The 20,418-nt window shown below is 40.4% G+C and overlaps 1 protein-coding gene across 1 annotated transcript in view; it reads right to left on the bottom strand.

The window, feature by feature from the left end:
• The window catches only part of COL19A1 (collagen type XIX alpha 1 chain), a 332,926-nt gene that overhangs the window by 42,326 nt on the left and 270,182 nt on the right, over positions 1 to 20,418 (bottom strand). Inside the window, 7 exon segments of the mRNA XM_045008597.1 lie at positions 3,356 to 3,409; positions 7,705 to 7,731; positions 9,146 to 9,190; positions 9,275 to 9,325; positions 11,678 to 11,722; positions 16,516 to 16,569; positions 17,771 to 17,824. Of these exon segments, the coding sequence (XP_044864532.1) occupies positions 3,356 to 3,409; positions 7,705 to 7,731; positions 9,146 to 9,190; positions 9,275 to 9,325; positions 11,678 to 11,722; positions 16,516 to 16,569; positions 17,771 to 17,824 (330 nt within the window).

The following is a 20,418-nucleotide window of genomic DNA, read 5'->3' as shown; positions in this document are numbered from 1 at the left end:
TATTACACAGGAAGGGAGTCTAAGAGCATTAGGAGTTCTTAGTTCTACTACTGCCTTTACCATAGATTTTTTCTTTGATTCAGGGTGCCTCAGTTTCAACATATATAAAATAGGGTTGAGGATGATAATAAGTAACACAACTACATTACAAGGTACTGTGTGAACAAATTAATTGTCTTTAATGAGTTTTGAGACCCTCAGATCAAAAATGCATGAATAACATACTACAGTAGAGATTGACATTAACTAGATGGTAGATCTCAAAGTCTTTTGGGCATTTCATTTGGTGCAGACAACAGATAAAATACATGTAGCCTCTTGCCATTTTGGGGGCTTCAGAAAGGCAGCTCCCAGGAGCTCTCACAGATGGAGAGTAGTGCAGACACTGAGACTGCAACAACTGAAACAGCTTGTCTTAGCGTGTGCATGAGACCACAACCAGCACCAGGAATTGGGACAGAGAAGAGGCGTCACCAGGCTAGAGGCCTGACTGAAATGCCTGGACAGCCACCTGCAGGCTACAACCACTTCCAAATGGCAGAGGCTGCCCATCCATGTCCTGCTCATGGACAGGCACTGTGCTCAAGGGATGGGAGTCAGCGGTTGGTTACTGGCTGCTAGCCCAGGTATGAGATAGACCTCCTGGGTTGCTCTTCATAGAGCAGGCAAAAAACCTCCAGTTTTCCTGTCAGCCACAAGGGCCTGGCCAATGGGAAACACCCAGTTTCCCAGAGGATGTTCCATCTCCCCTAAGTGTCTGTGAAACAAAGCCACTTTTTCCACCCAGCCAATAACCAAGCAAAACCCAAGAGGGAAAGAAGACTTCATAGGGAGAAGATTGTTTGCCAGCCTCACTCATTAGGCCTCCCTTGCCCTGTAAAACAAGGGAAAGGCAGGGTTGGAGCCACCTGGGATCTGCTCCACCCAATGAGGGATCTACCTTGAATCTTTAACAATGAATATTTGGGATACATCACCTAGATAGATAGAAAAGGATGCCAGGGGTAAGGAAAGCCCTGGTTTGTGGGTGCACAGCCAATTGAAAACTCACCTGGAATCAAAGGGGTGGGTGACACCACACTGCACATAAGCGGTGGTCAAGCCTGCATCCTCCACATGATTATTTCACTGCACAACTTACCTCTGTTCCGTCAGCCCTACAGAGCTCACACTAGCCACTTGGGACCTGCAGGCAGACTCTGGGATCACACCTATTTATTTGTATAGTCTATGTGGGATTTTGACTGTGTTGGCTAATTAGAAGAATATATTTCAGGAAGAGTCTGATTGTGGTAGTGGGGTTTAATCTGTTCATTCATTAATCAGTTTCCTTGCCTTTTCCCTTTACCTAATTCCTGTCTTCTAAATTAATCATATCCTTTCTTTTAATAATGTGTTTATTCCTTTTTAAACTTGGTTGGTCTACAGTTGCTTTTAATTTGTAATGTCCTAGAAGTCACAAGCATTGCATTTGAAGTTATTCACCAGGCCACTAGCTGGATACACTGTGTACTGAGAATGCAGTTTCGCTTCACTGACTAGCAGGTTAAGGGCTGAGACCTGCCATCAGCCCGTGAATTCCAGAGAACCCAGTGCTCATTGGTCCTACACTGGGACACAAAGCCGGAAGGAGGAGCAAGTGAACTCTACCATGCTTGGGGGTCAGATGTTCTCAAGAAGGGGCTACATAATGATTCATTATGATTATCGTTATACACAATGATTTATTAATGATCTGGAGGATGGCGTGGACTGCCCCCCCGGGGAAGTTTGCAGATGACACTAAACTGGGAGGAGTGGTAGATATGCTGGAGGATAGGTATAGGATACAGAGGGACCTAGACAAATTAGAGGATTGGGCCAAAAGAAATCTGATGAGGTTCAACAAGGACAAGTGCAGAGTCCAATGCACTGCTACAGACTAGGGACTGAATGGCTAGGCAGCATTCTGCAGAAAAGGACCTAGAGGTTACAGTGGACAAGAAGCTGGATATGAGTCAACAGTGTGCCCTTGTTGCCAAGAAGGCTAACGGCATTTTGAGCTGTATAAGTAGGGGCATTGCCAGAAGATTGAGGGACGTGAAAGATTGGAAAGAGTCCAGCAGAGGGCAACAAAAATGATTAGGGGGCTGGAGCACATGACTTATGAGGAGAGGTTGAGGGAACTGGGATTGCTTAGTCTGCAGAAGAGAAGAATGAGGAGGGATTTGACAGCTGCTTTCAACTACCTGAAAGGGGCTTGCAAAGGGGATGGATGTAGACTGTTCTCAGTGGTAGCAGATGACAAAAGAAGGAGCAGTGGTCTCAAGTTGCAGTGGAGGAGGTCTAGGTTGGATATTAGGTAACACTATTTCACTAGGAGGGTGGTGAAGCACTGGAATGAGTTATCTAGGGAGGTGGTGGAATCTCCATCCTTAGAGCTTTTTAAGGCCCGGCTTGATAAAGCCCTGGCTGGGATAATTTAGTTGGGGATTGGTCCTGCTTTGAGCAGGGGGTTGGACTAGATGACCTCCTGAGGTCACTTCCAACCCTAATATTCTGTGATTCTATGATACAGACTCATTATAACACAAGAAGTGCAAAACAAAAATGGTTATAATCCACATATTTAAAAATAGCAGGTCAAATCCTACAAGGCAAGAGAGTTGCCTTAGCTTCATTGGGAGCAGGACTGGGCCCACTGGAAGTTTCAGGTGCTCAGCATCTCTCTGGATTTGGTCCACTTTGCTTACCTAGATTTTTAGTCTCATTTAAACTAGCCTTCTTTGTAGAAGTCATGCATGCAGTCAGTCTGAGGCTTACACTATCAGGTGGGATCTTTGCCTCAGAAATGCATTTATAATGGACAGCATAACTACATTAGATGAGGAAGATGATGTTTGGTCAAGGGGAATAAAAAACAGTGAACATATCTAGGGCCATATCAAAGGGTTCGTGTCTTCTGCTAAGGAGTGCTTTGCACTTCTAATCGCATTAATCAAGGAAGTAGCTTGTTTAGTAAAATCGAAGTGGCTGCTCTAATACTAATGGAATAGAATGAATGACTGGTAATGGATGGAAGTCTGATTACACACAACTCGTTATTCCTGAAAAAATGGAATTTTACATTGATTGAATTGTATTATGTAGACCTAGATTTAAACAGAAAATGAAAATACAGTAGGCATGCAACATTTCTACATATGCAGACTCAATCTTTCATGAAACATTCTGCTGCAGATAGACACCATCAACAAGTGAGTAGCCTCTTAAATGAAGGAAACATTTCCCTGCCAATAAACACTGTAGATATACAAAAGAAGCAACAACACCAATGGAAAAGAAGAGAGGATATTTTTCTTTAATAAAGACTTACCTTTTCTCCTGGAAATCCCTCTAGTCCAGGTAGTCCCATTGGACCTGGTTCTCCCTGTTTTTTTTAAAGTGTTGCTTAGATTAATAATTCTGCATGCTGAATGACATAAAAATAGTAATATAGCAAATAAAAGCAAAGCATTCAACTCGAGATTATTTAAATATTGTATTTACTTTAAGTGAACAGCTTTTGCTATGTGTTGTTTTTATGACCTGAGAATTAGAACTATTCCCAGAACAAGTACATGTTTATTTTCTGATTAATTGTTTCAATTCTGATTAAAAACCTAATCAGAGCGAATCCCCTCTGGTTATCTACTTGGTCAAGGTCAGCACTAAACCACTTTCAGTCAATAAAGGGAGGGGTTTGAATATATCTTGTCAATTAGAAAAGTAACATGGGTTGCAAGGTTACTCTAGAATTCTCCTTTTGACTGTAAAAAAAAAAGATGCATCTAGAGGCTTCAGAGCAAAACTCTGTTTGCTAAGTAAAGCCTATTCTCCCTAGGGATGTGTAGATCAGGAGCACTCCAGCATTAAGTCTATGAGCTTTGGAAGAAAAGCCAGAAAATGAGTGAGATGATGTAGCAACTACTGAATAGTAATTCAGCTTTACAGACAAGTAATATTGAGTGCCAAAAAAAAAGGACATTTACCATAACAAGCTATTTATCTAGCTATCTTGGAGTTTTATACTACTGCCCATCACCATAGTATCTGAGTGCTTTACATGTAAAATCAATAACAAAATCCCAAGGGGATTTCATGGCATCTCTGTAACTTGTCCCTTTAATGGGGTCAGAACTCTGTTTGGGATAGAGAGATTTTCTGAGGATTTAGAGGCTTGAGAGTGGTTTGGGAATAGAAAGAGTGTTCAAATTCCAATAATTACTCATCGTGGAAAGGCTTTTTTCTAAAGATGGTGAGACTTTGGATTTGCCAAATCTCTTCTGAAAGACTGTTCCTTACCAAGAGCCCCTCGACAGAGAATGCTTTGTTCCATACTTCATCCTGCACTTTGTAACCTGCACTGTACTAAAGGAGTGCAGATATCACATGGGTTCATATATCAAAATTTGGTCTTTGATGTAGCTGGGGCTTCATCCATTAATTACTTTGAAAATGAGGACCAAAACCTTAAAATGTCATCTGACTTGAGTCTGTCCAGTGGAAGGACTTGTGCACAGGCGTAATGTGTTCTAAGTGACCAGGGATACGGAGAAGGTAGGCAGTCGTTGCATCATCTTCACATTCAGCTTTAGATATAATGAGTTATGTTAATCCAGCCTGGTGGTGACAAATGCATGGATCACCATGGTCAGGTCCTCATATGGAAGGAAGGGACATTTTCTAGCAAGCTGGAGGTGCAAGATGGCATTTTTGGAAACTGACTATAAAAAAAAAGGACATTTGCAGGGCTTCTTGATCTTCAGCATGTGTTATGGGGCCAACTCAGCCAGAGTGGTGGGCTGGATAACACAATTTTCTTTCCTGTTGGGCTCTGTACACATTCTATTGAACTTTTCAGTGAAGGATGCTGATAGCCCTTCATAGCAGTTGATGCTGGGATCTTGTGTCTGGGATAGGCAGTCTGGGTTGACTAGCTGGTTCACTATGCAAAATAGCTCTGCTGGCCATGATTCTGCCATGTTGATTGTGAAAGGGTTATTTTGCCTCCTTTACTGCAATGGTGCAGTTCTGTAAATGTGGGTTTGTGCTGCTTTGTCCCCCATGACCATGGTATTTGTGACATTCCTTAGACTGTGGTAGATTTAACTGCTGTGAGTGGTAAATGTCCAGTTTTTAATGGCACCCACTGCATTATGTTAAATAAATTGGCATCCTTTCCTCTTCGAGAGATGGTGGGAATTGCAGCCTACGATGTAGATGGTTTTCAATGTCTCATGTGACTGACTAGTCCAATCTGAAATTTGCATGCTCTTTGGCAGTTATTGCAGATGTATGTATCTTGGTTGGGAGCTACTTGCTTCCTACGGGCTCTTTAAAAATTTCATATTAAAACTGAAAAAATATTTCATGGTGTCAAAGTACAAACAGTTATCTACCAAAACCTGGGCATTGCAAAGCTTTTCTATTTGTTCCAAAAATGTAAATATATGAAATATAAAGCTTTTGTGAAAAGGGCACACTGCAATCTTTGAAGAGAAACAGCAAAGCATTCAATGAATCGGCTTTATTACGATAGGTTTTAAATGTGAAGCTATACAATTGAGATGTACTGTGGCTCCAATTATCATCAACTTCTTGGCAGCTACAGACAGCCCAATCATATTCTAAATACTTTTGAGCATTAATCCCTCATTACACTGTTCCTTAAGAAAACATAGTCTTCTGGTTGCTAAATGCTGGTACAATGTGATCACCCCCTATGAGCAATTTCAACTTTACGTGTTACTGCACTGGGCTCAAAATTAAAACATTTTCCATCTTTATTTCTACTGGGCCTACTTCAGGTAGTGATTTAATCTCATAGAATCATAGAATCTCAGGGTTGGAAGGGACCTCAGGAGGTCATCTAGTCCAACCCCCTGCTCAAAGCAGGACCAAACCCAACTAAATCATCCCAGCCAGGGCTTTGTCAAGCCTGACCTTAAAAACCTCTAAGGAAGGAGATTCCACTACCTCCCTAGGTAACCCATTCCAGTGCTTCACCACCCTACTGAAAAAGTTTTTCCTAATATCCAACCTAAACCTCCCCCTCTGCAACTTGAGACCATTACTCCTTGTTCTGTCATCTTCTACCACTGAGAACAGTCTAGATCCATCCTCTTTGGAACCCCCTTTCAGGTAGTTCAAAGCAGCTATCAAATCCCCCCTCATTCTTCTCTTCTGCAGACTAAACAATCCCAGTTCCCTCAGCCTCTCCTCATAAGTCATGTGCTCCAGCCCCCTAATCATTTTTGTTGCCCTCCGCTGGACTCTCTCCAATTTATCCACATCCTTCTTGTAGTGTGGGGCCCAAAACTGGACACAGTACTCCAAATGAGGCCTCACCAGTGCTGAGTAGAGGGGAACGATCACATCCCTCGATCTGCTGGAAATGCCCCTACTTATATAACCCAAAATGCCATTAGCCTTCTTGGCAACAAGGGCACACTGTTGACTCATATTCAGCTTTTCGTCCACCGTAACCCCTAGGTCCTTTTCTGCAGAACTGCTGCCCAGCCATTCGGTCCCTAGTCTGTAGCAGTGCATGGGATTCTTCCGTCCTAAGTGCAGGACTCTGCACTTGTCCTTGTTGAACCTCATCATATTTCTTTTGGCCCAATCCTCTAATTTGTCTAGGTCCCTCTGTATCCTATCCCTACCCTCCTGCATATCAACCACTCCTCCCAGTTTAGTGTCATCTGCAAACTTGCTAAGGGTGCAGTCCACACCATCCTCCAGATCGTTAATGAAGATATTGAATAAAACCGGCCCCAGCACCGACCCTTGGGGCACTCCACTTGATACCGGCTGCCAACTAGACATGGAACCATTGATCACTACCCATTGAGCCCGACCATCTAGCCAGTTTTCTATCCACCTTACCGTCCATTCATCCAGCCCATACTTCTTTAACTTGCTGGCAAGAATACTGTGGGAGACTGTATCAAAAGCTTTGCTAAAGTCCAGAAATAGTACATCCACTGCTTTCCCCTCATCCACAGAGCCGGTTATCTCGTCATAGAAGGCAATTAGGTTAGTCAGGCATGACTTGCCCTTGGTGAATCCATGCTGACTGTTCCTGATCACTTTCCCCTCCTTTAAGTGGTTCAGGATTGATTCCTTGAGGACCTGTTCTATGATTTTTCCAGGGACTGAGGTGAGACTGACTGGCCTGTAGTTCCCTGGATCTTCCTTCTTCCCTTTTTTAAAGATGGGCACTACATTAGCTTTTTTCCAGTCATCCAGGACCTCCCCCGATCGCCATGATTTTTCAAAGATAATGAAATAATACAAATTTTTCATACTTAAATGCCTCTCTAGATTACTAAACAGAGAACAAAATCCACAGACACCTTATATAATGTATCACTGAACATAATATTAACAGCTGTAAAAAGAAATCTATTGACCTGGAGCTGTACATTTCTCTAGCCTTGGTTATAAAACAAGTTTTCTTAAATGTATTGATACAGTAATTTCCTGCTCAGCTTCCTGTATTGTCCCACTCACATGGCTAGGACCATACTTTGAGCTTTTGGGAGGGCTCTTCTAATGACCTATGAAGTCCTCAGTTCCCTAGTAGTCCTCCCGCTCCTTCTCCTCATCATCCCCACATCCAAACTCATGAAGATACACTTGTCAGTATGACTGAAATGACACATTCCAATAAAATATACATACCATTGTGCCAGGATCACCTTTTGGACCCTGCAAAGAATGATTAACAAAGGTATTAGAAAATAACTGACCACAATTAGACAAGAATGTGGTGTCTTTAACACTACCATAATAAAAATATATAACAATTATAATAGAACGGTAGAGTAGTAGTGTATTCAGAATCACTACTAGCAGCCATCTTATTTTGTTAAATCTGGGTCAAATCCTAGTGTGTGTTATTCCATAGTGCAGAGCAGGGCATATCTCTGTGCCTGGCTTGATTCTATGCCACGAAGTGCAAATGGTATCACAAAGGGGAAAGCAGTGCCTCATTAGTGGCCACAAAGGGTTTACACAGCTGCCAAAATGATTAAGCCCGGGGTGAAGTCTGCCTATGGCTATAACGTCACAAAGGCACTAACCATGTGGCTCTCTGGCTCCACAGTCCAAGTGTATGTGTAAGAGGGATGGGGCAGACAGAGTCCACCTTAGACACACAGGAGTGCAAAGGTTACCACTGCCTGACAGATCTCTTTCAGAGCTCTCAGCCAGGACAGCAGCCCCTATGGAACTCATGAAAATTGAGGGGAGGGATACATTCAGTCCATATGACTCCCACATTCTCCTCATCATCCAGAGACAGATGGGGAAACCGAGGCAGAGAAATTAAGAGACTTGTCCAAAGCTATGCAGCGAGTCAGTGACAGCACTAGACTAGAATTAATGAGTTCCTTATTTTCAGCATGAAATTTAATGCACTACTAAACAACACTGCCTCTAAAGATAAAAAGTGCACTATATGTTTTAAGAATTATTACATTAATGCAATATATAGTCCAAGGTCAAATTATTTTTGTGCCCAGTTCTGCAACCTATATTCATATTAAACTGCACTTACTCAAAGGAGTAGTCCCATTAATTTTAATTAGGGTACTGGCATTTTGTAAAGTACTATTCAGCAAAATCTACGGTTGTAATTATCAATATTTATATTGAAATTTTAGTCATTCTCCCAGTGTCTGCTAGGCAGGGGGGCTCCAAGCACCAGTGCGCCAAGCGCGTGCCTGGGTGGCAAGCCGCGGGGGGTGCTCTGCCGGTCGCTGCTAGGGTGGGAGGCAGGGTGCCTTCGGCGGCTTGCCTGCGGAGGGTCCGCTGGTCCCGCGGCTTTGGCGGACGCCTGCGGGAGGTCTGCCGAAGCCGCGGGACCAGCAGACCCTCCATACTTGGGGCGGCAAAATGTCTAGAGCCGCCTCTGCTGCTAGGCTGTTTGTTACATATACTTATGAAATGTGTGTTTTATTATTAATGTGTATCAGTCACATCCTATTTGAATTGTTTATTGTTATTTTTCAAATGTAAAGTTTTCCATTACCCAGCTAACAGACAAGCTGCATGCAAGATATGAAGCTTTCTGCAAATGTTTTAAACTAAATATTACAGATAATATCTATTAAATACTTACAGGAGGGCCCGGCGGACCAGGATAAGTAGCAACGCTTACACCTCCCTGGGGGAAAAAAAACCACATTCATTTGTTTCATAAGGCAATAATTAGGAAAAAAATGTTAAATCATTTAATAAAGAAAAATACCTGTAGCTTATATAAGCTGCTCATTCCATTCCTTTCATTGTATGGCATACCCTTAAAATATGAAAATATTCAGAAAATATTTTTAAAAATATCACAACTATGAAGGTGAAATCAATGGAAAAACAGCCTTTCATCCTTTGAATTGTTAGTACACACAAAGCCAAAGTACCATTTCTGTTAATGGGTCTTGTGACAGATATGGTAACTACCTGCAATATCCTGGACAAACCTTACTGAATTCAGTTTATTATCTTTGTAGGTCAGGGACTGTGTGTAAATCCATGGAGGAGGGGGGCCTCAGCTCTCCAGGAACTAAGAGGAGTGGGAGGTGGTTAAGCAAATTCACTCAGGTTGTAACACCTCCAGAGGGCTACCACCCTGGAGAGAGGTTCTCAAATACTGGTTCAAACCAGATTCTCCAGGGGCCAATAAAGAAAAGACTTTAAACTGATTCAGTGCATTCTTTCTGATCCAGCAAATGGTCAGAACCTTTTGTCCAAGGGGGGCCCCAGTCCTTGGAAGGACATGGCCCAGTCTTTGTGTTTGTTCGGAGCTAACTGCTGTTATGAACTTGTGACCATAGAATAAACCCTTGGTGGGATGCGAAAGATGATTCACTGGCTACAGCCCTTGTTGTAGTCCGGGGGTGATCTCTCGTATGTTTATTGGCACGTAAGTAGGTTCTTTTATTGTTAACATGTTTTCTCTGTAACGCTTTTCCTTAAAATAAACGTACTTGCTTAGAAAGAGCTGTGTGGCAACTTAATTGTGGCAATTACCCTGTTTACCATCTCTGAGGAGAAAAGTAAAGCAGGCCTGTTTAGGCAGTCTGACTTTCCTGGGGAATACTATGTAGGCAGGGAACCTGGAATTGCCGGGGAGAGAGACGTGTCTATGCCCAGAGTGGTGGCGGCTGGGCTGCTGAAAGCCTATGAGTGGGTGCCCTTGTGGGACCCTAGAGAAGGAATATAGGTGCAACTGCTCCGAACTGTGACAGTCTGTCCTGCAAAAACTCCAGTGAAGTCAGTTAAGAGTTTGGGATGTATGATGAATGGAGGATTGGGCTTTTTATCAGCTTATAAAAATGAAGGCTCATGAATCCTAAGGTAACTGTATAATTTTTATTATATAAAATTGCCAAACCATTTATGTGACTGGCCAAATGATGTGGGTAAAGGAATTCAAGGTATTGTACATTTCTTTTTTTTATCACCTTAAAAAGTTACATTTTAAATGAAAACTACAAAGCATTTGAGTCAGGCTTCAAGTACTTCAAGAATATAGAGGCTTGTACTATAGCTTTGAATTAATGCTCAAATTTGACAGATGAGACACTAATAAATTCAGAAGAAAAATTATGAATTCAATAAAATTCAATAGCTGAACTACCAGTTTATGCTAAATGTTTATAGCCTGTTGACTGCTAAGGCACAAGTTAACTCAAGTGTATTCAAGATACAAATGGATGAAACTTTTGCTTCTGAAAAGAGATTTATATTTTTTCAAATTCTATTCACAGGATGTTTAAGGTGAAGGAAGGAAATATGGATGTAATCTTTTTTCATATATGGAGATTTATAAAATGTATGCATAAGAAAAGGGAGAATGACAAAGTGAAGACCAAAGATGATACACACCTTTTCCATCCCCAGATCAATTTGCACTTGAACTACAATGTGTTTTCAGTATGAAAGAGAAATTTATTGAGTTCAGAAGACTTTAAAATGTGAAGTTTTATCATGCAAAACAAATGAATGTAAATAAATATGGCTGGTTTTATTTTACTTTAATTTTCATATACTTTATTGGTGAAACCAGTGGGCTGCAGCAGAACAGTCACAGTTGTGGATGTGAGGAACAAAAAAGGAGCAGACTAGGGGAATGGTCATGCAGTCAGATACTACTACAACCCATTGGCTGTACAAGATGCCATGTACAACATGAACAAGTAGCCTACACCCTGACTCTAGGTTTATAAAGGAAGAATCTGTCCCCTCAAACCTCATATTGTTTTAATATATTTTCTCCATGCCTGCCTGTTATATTCTTAAAGCATTTTGTATTTTTCTGTATTTTGTATTTTTAAAAAGAAATATTTTATGAAGAGCACTTTACAGAAAAAAGTACTCATATTATTTTCAGAGATTCATAGGGCGAAATCTTGGCTACTGATGTCAATAGGAGTTTGGGCCCAAAGGGACCATTATGATCATGTAATCTTGCATTCTGCGCAACACTGCCCAAAGATCTCCTGGATCAAGTCCATACACTTCGGCTTGAGCTATAGCATATCTTTTAGATTTAGATAGACATCCAATGTTGATTCAAGGACTTGGAGAATCCACGACGTCCTTAGGTAAATTATCAAAATATATTCTTCAAAATATGAAACAAATGACTTACTGGAGGTCCAGGTGATCCAGGCTTTCCAGGAGAACCCTCATTACCCTATGACAGTACAAGATTCATACATTTCATTTACTGAAACTGATGTAATACCTAGCACAATGATAATAAACAAGAAATAAAATCTATATGACCCTCCTCCTTCTCTTTTTTTGGATAAGTACAGCTATATAAGAGGTTAATTTGGACTCCCCTCTCTCTAGTTTCATCTTAATCCCCTAAGTAAAATAACATAAACAAACAAACAAACAAGCAAGCAAGCTGATATGGGGATAACACCTTTATATTAGATCTAGAGTCTTAGCCCTATGACATTGATTATTTGCAATAGGTTTCCTTATGGAAATTTTAACATAGTAGTTTTACTCGTTTTACGTTGAGTAACTGAATACAACATATTCTTCATATTATTGGGAGAAAAGACAGCGAGAAAGATGTTCAACTTCATAGCAATAAACAAAATTTAGAAAATAAAAGTTCAGAATAATTTTCATAAATCATAAACCACATTGTTGAACATAATCTTCAGTTTATGGATTAAGTTATAAAGAAACAACCATTACTTAAACAAAAACAAAACAAGAACAAACCTATCATTGAAATATGACAGAAAGAATGAATTCATCACTTTTTGTAGTGAATTGTGATGATGGTCTAACTGTGGGTAGGTTATATCTGTTGCCTGTTGGGCTGACATGGACATGGACAGAAATGGAATACATGTGAGCAGGCTCCCCAAACAGTTTACATACTAGTGGGCACTCTTAACAAGCATGGGCTGTTACGTTTTTATGTTATGACATGAAGCACTGTCCCATGGAAGTGAGTTCTTCTGGTAATGTCACTATTATGAGTCAATAAAAACACAGAATCATGGAAACGCAGGGCCGCAAGCGTCCGTGAGAAGTTATCTAGACCATCTATCCCACGCTGAGATCTATACCATGCTGAGACAGGACCTAGTACACCTAGATGATCTGTGACCCATAAACCTTCAGTACCAACTGGTAAGTGTGTTACAAGAATATTCTGATTCTGGTATGTACATTCTGGTTCACCAAATACAGTTGTGTGAGGCCTTAAATGAAAGCCAGTGTCATACTGTTTGGTAATATAGTTGTGAACGTATAACTCCTCCTATTAGGTGAGGAGTTATATATGTAAATTGAAAATATGTTCTTGAATTCTGTATCACAGGAGAGGTGGAGGAAAAAAAGTGTTCCTGACAGACAAAAGATGTTTATTCTCCTGTCTCCTTGTTGGCCAGTAAATTAAGCATTGTAAGCAGACACAATGGTGGAACATTACATACAAAGTCAACAGAGAGATACAAAGACAACACAGAAGAGCACACAACAGGGGAATAACTTGAGATATACTTCAAAGGTCTGCTGGACTTTATTATGGAAACAGAGAAGACAGCCTGTCATCTTGCACTTAGGAAGTAAATGGGCAGTAAATTTACATTCATGAAAATGGTATCTCAACCAGCCTTGGTTGAAACGCTTCAGAAGACATTTGGGGGGAGATAAACTTCTTCAGACAGAAGATTAGCCTACTAAAGCAAGTTTAGTCTCTAGAAAGTGTGTTATGATTTTGGTTTTTATGTAACCTTTTGCTTCCATTATCCTTACTCACTCTCTCTTGAATCTTTGATAATAAACATATTGTTTTCCCTATAAATATACCTCAGTGCTGTAGTATTAAGCAAGGCGAGACTCCTGAGTTGAATTATACAAGTTGGTATTCCTGCAAGTGTTCCATGAATAAAAGGCTGGACACTATAGGGGAATGTATCAAAGGAGCTTGGGGACTGAGACACACCTATTGTTAATTTGCCAGACAAAGTAAGGGTTGGCATTGTCCAGAGGAGACTGGATGATGAAAATGACACGCAGTTAAGCACAAGCACGTCTTTCTCTTGCTGGAGGTGAGCGGGTAACAAGGTGACTCACAGTCCTAGATACCCTAGATACCTAGAACTATCACACCATCCCTGACAGGTGTTTGTCTAACTTCTTCCTCTTCTCCTTCCCCTAATTCCATCATCTGGCATCAGTATGTCACGCAAATAGGATGTTCATTTGTCTCAGGCTGCACTAAGGTCCACCTGCTTACCATTTTCTTTGATGCAATCCACCCACCACTTCCTCGGCTTTCCTTGGGGTCTCTTTCCTACCATCTTCTCGTGCCATGCTATCTTCACCAGGTCCTCTTCATTCATCCTCTGTATGTGTCCAAACAGCGAAGTCATGCTCCCTGGATTTTGTCAGCGACATCATAGACCTGACTTCCATTCTAATGCTTTCATTTTGAAATCTGTCTTTTCAAACTCTATAGCCATCTCTACCCCAATATAACGTGGTCATGGGGAGCCAAAAATCCCTACCGCGTTATATGTGAAACGCCATTATATCGGGGTAGCGGTGGCAGAGCTGCAGTGGTGGTTTAAAGAGCCCGGGGTTCTTTGCAGCAGCCGGAGCCCCGGACCCTTTAAATCGCCGGCCGAGCCCCGCTGCCGCAGCCCCGGGGTAGCAGCAGCAGGGCTCCAGTGGTGATTTAAAGGGCCCTGGGCTCCCCACAGCAGCCAGAGACCTGGACCCTTTAAAGCGCTGCCTGAGCCCCGCTGCTAGCGTGCTATATGTGAACCTGTGTTATATCGGGTTGCGTTATAGCGGGGTAACGGTGTACCTTGAAGGCATCTCATCTAAAAAACCTGTAGGTATTGAAGCTACCATTTCTTTAGTGACCATGCTTCTGTGCCATACAACATTGCTGGATGCACCTGGGTTCTGTAAATGGCATATGCTTGTCATACAAAACCTGCTATGTTATTCCTCACTCTTCCAGCATTCTCTAGTTTGAACTGTATCTGATATACTACCTCACTGTCTTCTGTAACCCAGCCACTAAGGTTCTTAAACTGGTCAGTTTGGTGTAGCTGTATTCCATTAATCTCTATATCCAGTTTCCTGTGGCACCTCTACTGACCTACATGACTTCAGTCTTAGTCATGTTAATTTTCATCCCAGGCCTGCTTAGCTGGTCAAATCACTGATTTATTATTTCCCCAAGGTCTTCTTTTGAGAACATCCATATTGCTATCTTGTCTGCATACAGCAACTTGTGACCTTTTTCCCATTAAGATCTTTCTGTTGATGTAGTCCATCAATATGATACACAGCAGCAGACTGAGGGTCAACTCTGATGCAGTCTGATTATTACTTCAAACGGGCTTCAAAGGGGTTTGTTGCTCAAACATGCCTGAATCACTGTTTTGGATGATCTATATAGTGCATTTACCATAGTTATTAAATCTTTGGAAACTCAGGTGTCTGTCTAACCTGTTCTGAAAACCTGCAATGACATGGATACCAAAACCTTCCTTGGTAACCTATTCCAGTGTTTAATTATCCTTATAGTTAGAAACTTTTTCCTAATATATAATCTAAATCTCCCTTGCTGCAAACCAAGCCAATTAACTGTTCTACCCTCTGTGGACATGGTAGATTACTGTCCTCTTTATAACAACCTTTCACATATTTGAAGACTTATTTCCCCCCCCATCAGACTTCTCTTCTGTAGACTAAACATGCCCAATTCTTTTAACCTTTCCTCATGGTCAGGTTTTTTTATCATCTTAACCTATCATCATTTTTTGTTGCTCTCTTCTGGACTCTCTCCAATTTATCCACGTCTTTCTTAGATTATGTGCTCCAAACGGGACACTACTTTAGCTGAGCTCTAACCAGTTCCAAGTAGAATGAAACAATTACCTCCCATGTCTTAGGTATGACACTGCTGTGAATACATCCCAGAATGACATTTGCTTTTTTTACAACACTATGACATTGTTGGTTCATATTCAATTTGTGATCTTGTATAACCCCCAGATTCTGTCCTGCATTAGCCAGTTATTTTGTATTTGTGCATTTGATATTTCTTTCCCAAGTGCAGAAGTTTGCACTTGTTTTTTACTGAATTTTGTTTTATTGATTTCAGACTCTTTATCTAATTTATCAAGATCATTTTGAATTATGATCCTGTCCTCCAAAGAGCTTGGAACCCCATCAGCTAGCCTCAACCAGAAATCCAAGAACAGAAAATGTGTGTCCTGCATCTGAGTTAGTTATTATTGGAACTTAGCTTTACCAGACTTTTTATGAGTAGACCTGTGTACTGAGTTAACAAGGAAGTTTCTTCTATTTAATTTTGTTTTAAGTGACTTGGAGGAGGAAGGTGAGTTCCTATCTTTGCTGCTGCTATTGTTTTGTTAGAGGAAATTTTCAAATCCATCATTCAGAATAAATATAAACATTGAGCTCTGAAACAATATGGACCTCCACTTAAATAAAAGCCACATGCCAGGCTCGGGTAGGAGTTAGACATGTGGCTCAAGAAGGGTTCCATTGTGCTCTTATCAGGGGTGGAAGACTGATTGGACTGGAGCAGTGTGTGCATGTGTAACAGAGGGAAGCAGCAAGAAACACTAGAAACAGACATGAAAAGGGGAGCATAAAACTAAACAGACTGGAGACCTGGCTGAAAGAGGATGTGTATATCTTCATAGACAAACAGGATTGCATCATAGAAATACCTGGCTCCAACATCAATTTCTCCTCTTAACAGAAACAACCTTGTAGGACCACAAATTTTGGCTAACCACTTGGGTCAAAAATGGGTAGCAATATTGTCTGTTCAATTCCTGTTTGCCTTTTGACTCCCTGGGTAGTCATGCTCTGTTTCTGGCATGTCAAGAAAATCATAAGTGAGGAAAGGAACTAGGGAATTCTTCATAGACCTTCACTGGAACTGAAATAAAGAATGTTCAATACCTTTTCACCTTTTGCCCCAACTGGACCGGGATGTCCAGGTCTTCCTACTGCTCCCTGAAACACATAGGATTGGTTCATATTAGTGAACAACAAGGTATTCTGCATTGCAATTAAGTTATTAAAACTCATACTTTTTGAAGGTCATTTCAACTTAATTAAGTCTCTCCTCTAGGCTTATATTTCTTCTGGCTGATACAACAGCTGCATACAACTGATAAGCCCTATGAAGGGTAAAAGTTGTGTTTGTGGTTGCATTTTCACCTTGGCAGACTAAATGTAGCGACCTTAATTGGCACCTTTTGATACTGCTAAGCATTTCGCCTTGCTGCTTAAATGGCAATTTACATAATTACCCATTATGCTTTGCTAAATGTGTTAGAGTTTTTGAAAGAAAGCTTAACTTAAGTACTGCAAGCAGTCAGGAAATTAAAAATAAGCGCAATAAACAATGTGATCTGCATCTTTTAAATAGGAAGCAAAATGTAGTAGTATTTCCTAAGGGTATGGAAAAGATATAACATTTTCTATCATTGCTTTACAAATGTGGCTCGCTGGCTTTCTATATTAATAGCCAATTTAGAGTCACACTTTATAATTACTAACTTTCAGGATTCAGTGTTTTCAGAGTGTTCAAATTGAATTATTATTAGAATTTATCACTAACATACCAATAATTTGGGTTCAGATGCATAATTATCTGAAAGTTATTACATCATTCAAATCAATTTTGTGTATAGATTTCCTGATAATAATCACCAAGAAACGTATTATAAATTATATACACAATAATGGTTCTGACAATGGCAACATTTTCAGGAATTTAAACTCACAACATAAACTTGTTTCTACAAAACTACTTGGGCCAACTTCTGTTACTCTTACAATGACATTCATTCAACTCCCCAGAAGTCAACTGAAGGCAGACTCTGGCTCTTTATTAGCCCCACAGAGAAAAGAACAGGCTAGAAATATGAAGAACCAATATGAAGCTATTATTTAAGTGAAAGTTAAATCTCTGGAGTCACAAACTCATATTAAATTATCTCATCTTTCCGTAAGCTAAAGCATTACTCCCAAAATAACATCTTTAATTTTCAATTAGTATTGGATTATTGGATTTATTAGCATCTTTAACATTTGGCTCAACCTAGTCTCCTTTTCATTACATCTTGATATTGAGTACAACAGGTTCATTAGACAGTTATTGTAACCTCCAAAGGAACAGATTAGATCATAGATTATATCAAACACTTACAGAAGGTCCACTAGGTCCTGTTAGACCAGGGAGTCCTGGAATACCTTGAAGACCCTGAGGAATTAAAAACATTTATGAATATTTTTCTCCATAACACAGGTTTAATCTTGAAATCCATTATATTCATCATACCCATCACTGTTACAGTTTATATACAAATTATTTTTTAGCTAAACAAACATATACTGTTCTGAAGTAGCACATAATAGATAACCTCTTGTTTGATTGATAAATTACACTCTTCCCCATCACTACTGTTGGTAACTTCTGTCCTTTATATCTTTTCCTCTTTAGCTCTGTAGATAAGAGCATGATGTCTGAGCAAAGTACAGAAACAATTTTTCCTTTTCCTATCACTATAAACTTTCTTCCTATTCAGAAAGGCGTCTGTTCACACCTCTCAATATTACCTGATATTATCTAAGCAGGATATTGCATTGTGCCAAATATCCCAATTATTTTGGTTTTATGTAAATAAAAAAGTATGGATTTTTTGTCATAGTACTTAAAGAACTACTGCACACTTTTCTTCCAGCTACTGCTCGTAATTCTATTTTATGGCCTGAAAATTCACTAGCATTCGGCATGCGTGTAAAATATATTTAATAGTTTTAATAAGGCTTCATCTCAAAAGTGAATAGCTAAATCTCTTTGTTTGAATTTATAATCCATGCCTCATATCAATACTAAAAAGACCTGGAATGATTATATCAGTTAATATTCAGAGTACTAGTGCAACATCTGGTGATGAGCATGCGATGGAAAAGAAAGACACTTAACCACTATGCAGATGTAGTATATCTGAACAAAGATAAGTAGCCCATTATCCATATCATTTCTACATTGAGATCCTAAAGGTTCTCAACATAGGATTGGAGGTCTCAGTTTCCAAAAGATCAACAACAAAAAGACTTCTCTGTAACTCCCCAAAGTGTTTTTTTCTTTTGTAACAATGTACTTGGAGTGAGGGAAAATGGTGGTTTTTGCACTCACTGTCAGTGGTGCTGCTGCTCTTTGTAGGGCATTCCAGAACTGTGGCTTTCAGTTATCATAAGTTGCTTTCCCAGTGGGCATACAAAACCTCTGTGATGGGATCCCTGGGGTGCAGCCTAGGACTGTGGGACCACTGTGCTCCCTTAACTCTCCAGCCTGGGCAGTCTCTCACAATGCCTTGCTAGTGACCATCAGCAAACTCCTCCGGGTGCTGTTATCACTCAGCTCAACCGCATGTGGAACCCCCAAGCCAGCTAGATTGCATGAATGCTCCCAGAGCCACTCATGAATCACACAGGGAAAGGCACCAGCCAAATCCCTCCAGCTCCTAGCCTTGTACCTCAAGAATATACTGTCTCCCACTGCTCAAGATGGGCAGTGCAAATTTATTAATTGGCTCACCACTTCTTTGGTGGAAAATGGATATCAGCCTTTGCAAACCTGACCAGTTTTGCCACACACTTCATACAAACTCACTGGTAAAGATAAACAGTTAAACAAATTTATTGACTACAAAGGATAGATTTTAAGTGATTGTAAGTGATAGGCAAAAAGTCAGAGTTAGTTACCAAAAGAAAATAAAACAAGCACACAGTCTAAATTCTCAACCCTATTAGACTAGGCAAATTCTAGATTAAGCAGTTTTTCTCAACCCACTGGATACTGCATCCTTAATATACAGGTTTGTCCCTTAAACCTGGACCAGCCTCCTCTGTTGGAGTCTTCAGTCTTCTTCTGAGTGTCTTGGTTTCTTGCAGCATAGGTGAGGGCAGGAGAAAGATGAAGCATGGGCCTGCTGTGTTCTGTTTTATACCCTAAGTCCCATTTGCTTGGGGAACACACAAGCCCAGGCATGTCTGGTGGGCATTACTGAGTCTCTAGGGAATGTTGAGCAATTCCCCTGGTATGACCTCAAGCAGGTGAGTCACTGCATTGTAGCTCCCTTGCTGGACAATGGCTGTTGATGGGCTGTTTGACGCTCCACCTGGGTGTTGGTTACTTTCCTTCCTGTTGCCTCTGGGAAGCTAATATCTGGCTGATTCCCCAACTTACAACATGTTTTAGTGACAACCATACAATACAATTCTCATAACTTCATATGCGTTAATGATATACATATATGGATAGAGAAATGACTTTCAGCAGATCATAATCTTTCCCCTGATACTTCACAGAAAATCTGAAAGCAAAGGAGCCCAGAGGAGGGAAAATTCAGGGGGAAGTAAAGGGTTAAAGAAGAAAAGGGAGAAATCAGGAAAGGATGAAGAGGCCTTTGCAAAACCTAAATCGTCTTAACAGTGTAATTCTCAAAGTATAGTGAAACTCGGAGACCAGATACTCTGGGGGAATATGAAAGAAGTGGAGGAAAGATCAGGGAAAAGAGAATTCTGAGTTATGGAAGAAGCATAATATGTAGGTAATAGAGGGCCTGATACTGCTCCCACTAAAGCAAATGAGAGTTTATCATTGAATTAAATTGGGGAGGCACTGGATTGTTCAGCTGCATAAATGGAGTTTTGGTTTATAGTTCCATGAATTATAAAATAATATGCAATTCCAAATGTATACTCATTAAGAGCCTGTTCCAAAAGCTCATTTATGTCTTGAGACTATTGAGAGTATATGAGAGTATTTCCACTGGCTTCAATGAACTT

Source organism: Mauremys mutica, chromosome 3 (assembly GCF_020497125.1).
Source record: "Mauremys mutica isolate MM-2020 ecotype Southern chromosome 3, ASM2049712v1, whole genome shotgun sequence".
Taxonomy (NCBI): Eukaryota; Metazoa; Chordata; order Testudines; family Geoemydidae; genus Mauremys; species Mauremys mutica.
The sequence above is the reverse complement of the archived record's forward strand: the minus strand, read 5'-3'. Positions and strand labels throughout refer to the sequence as shown.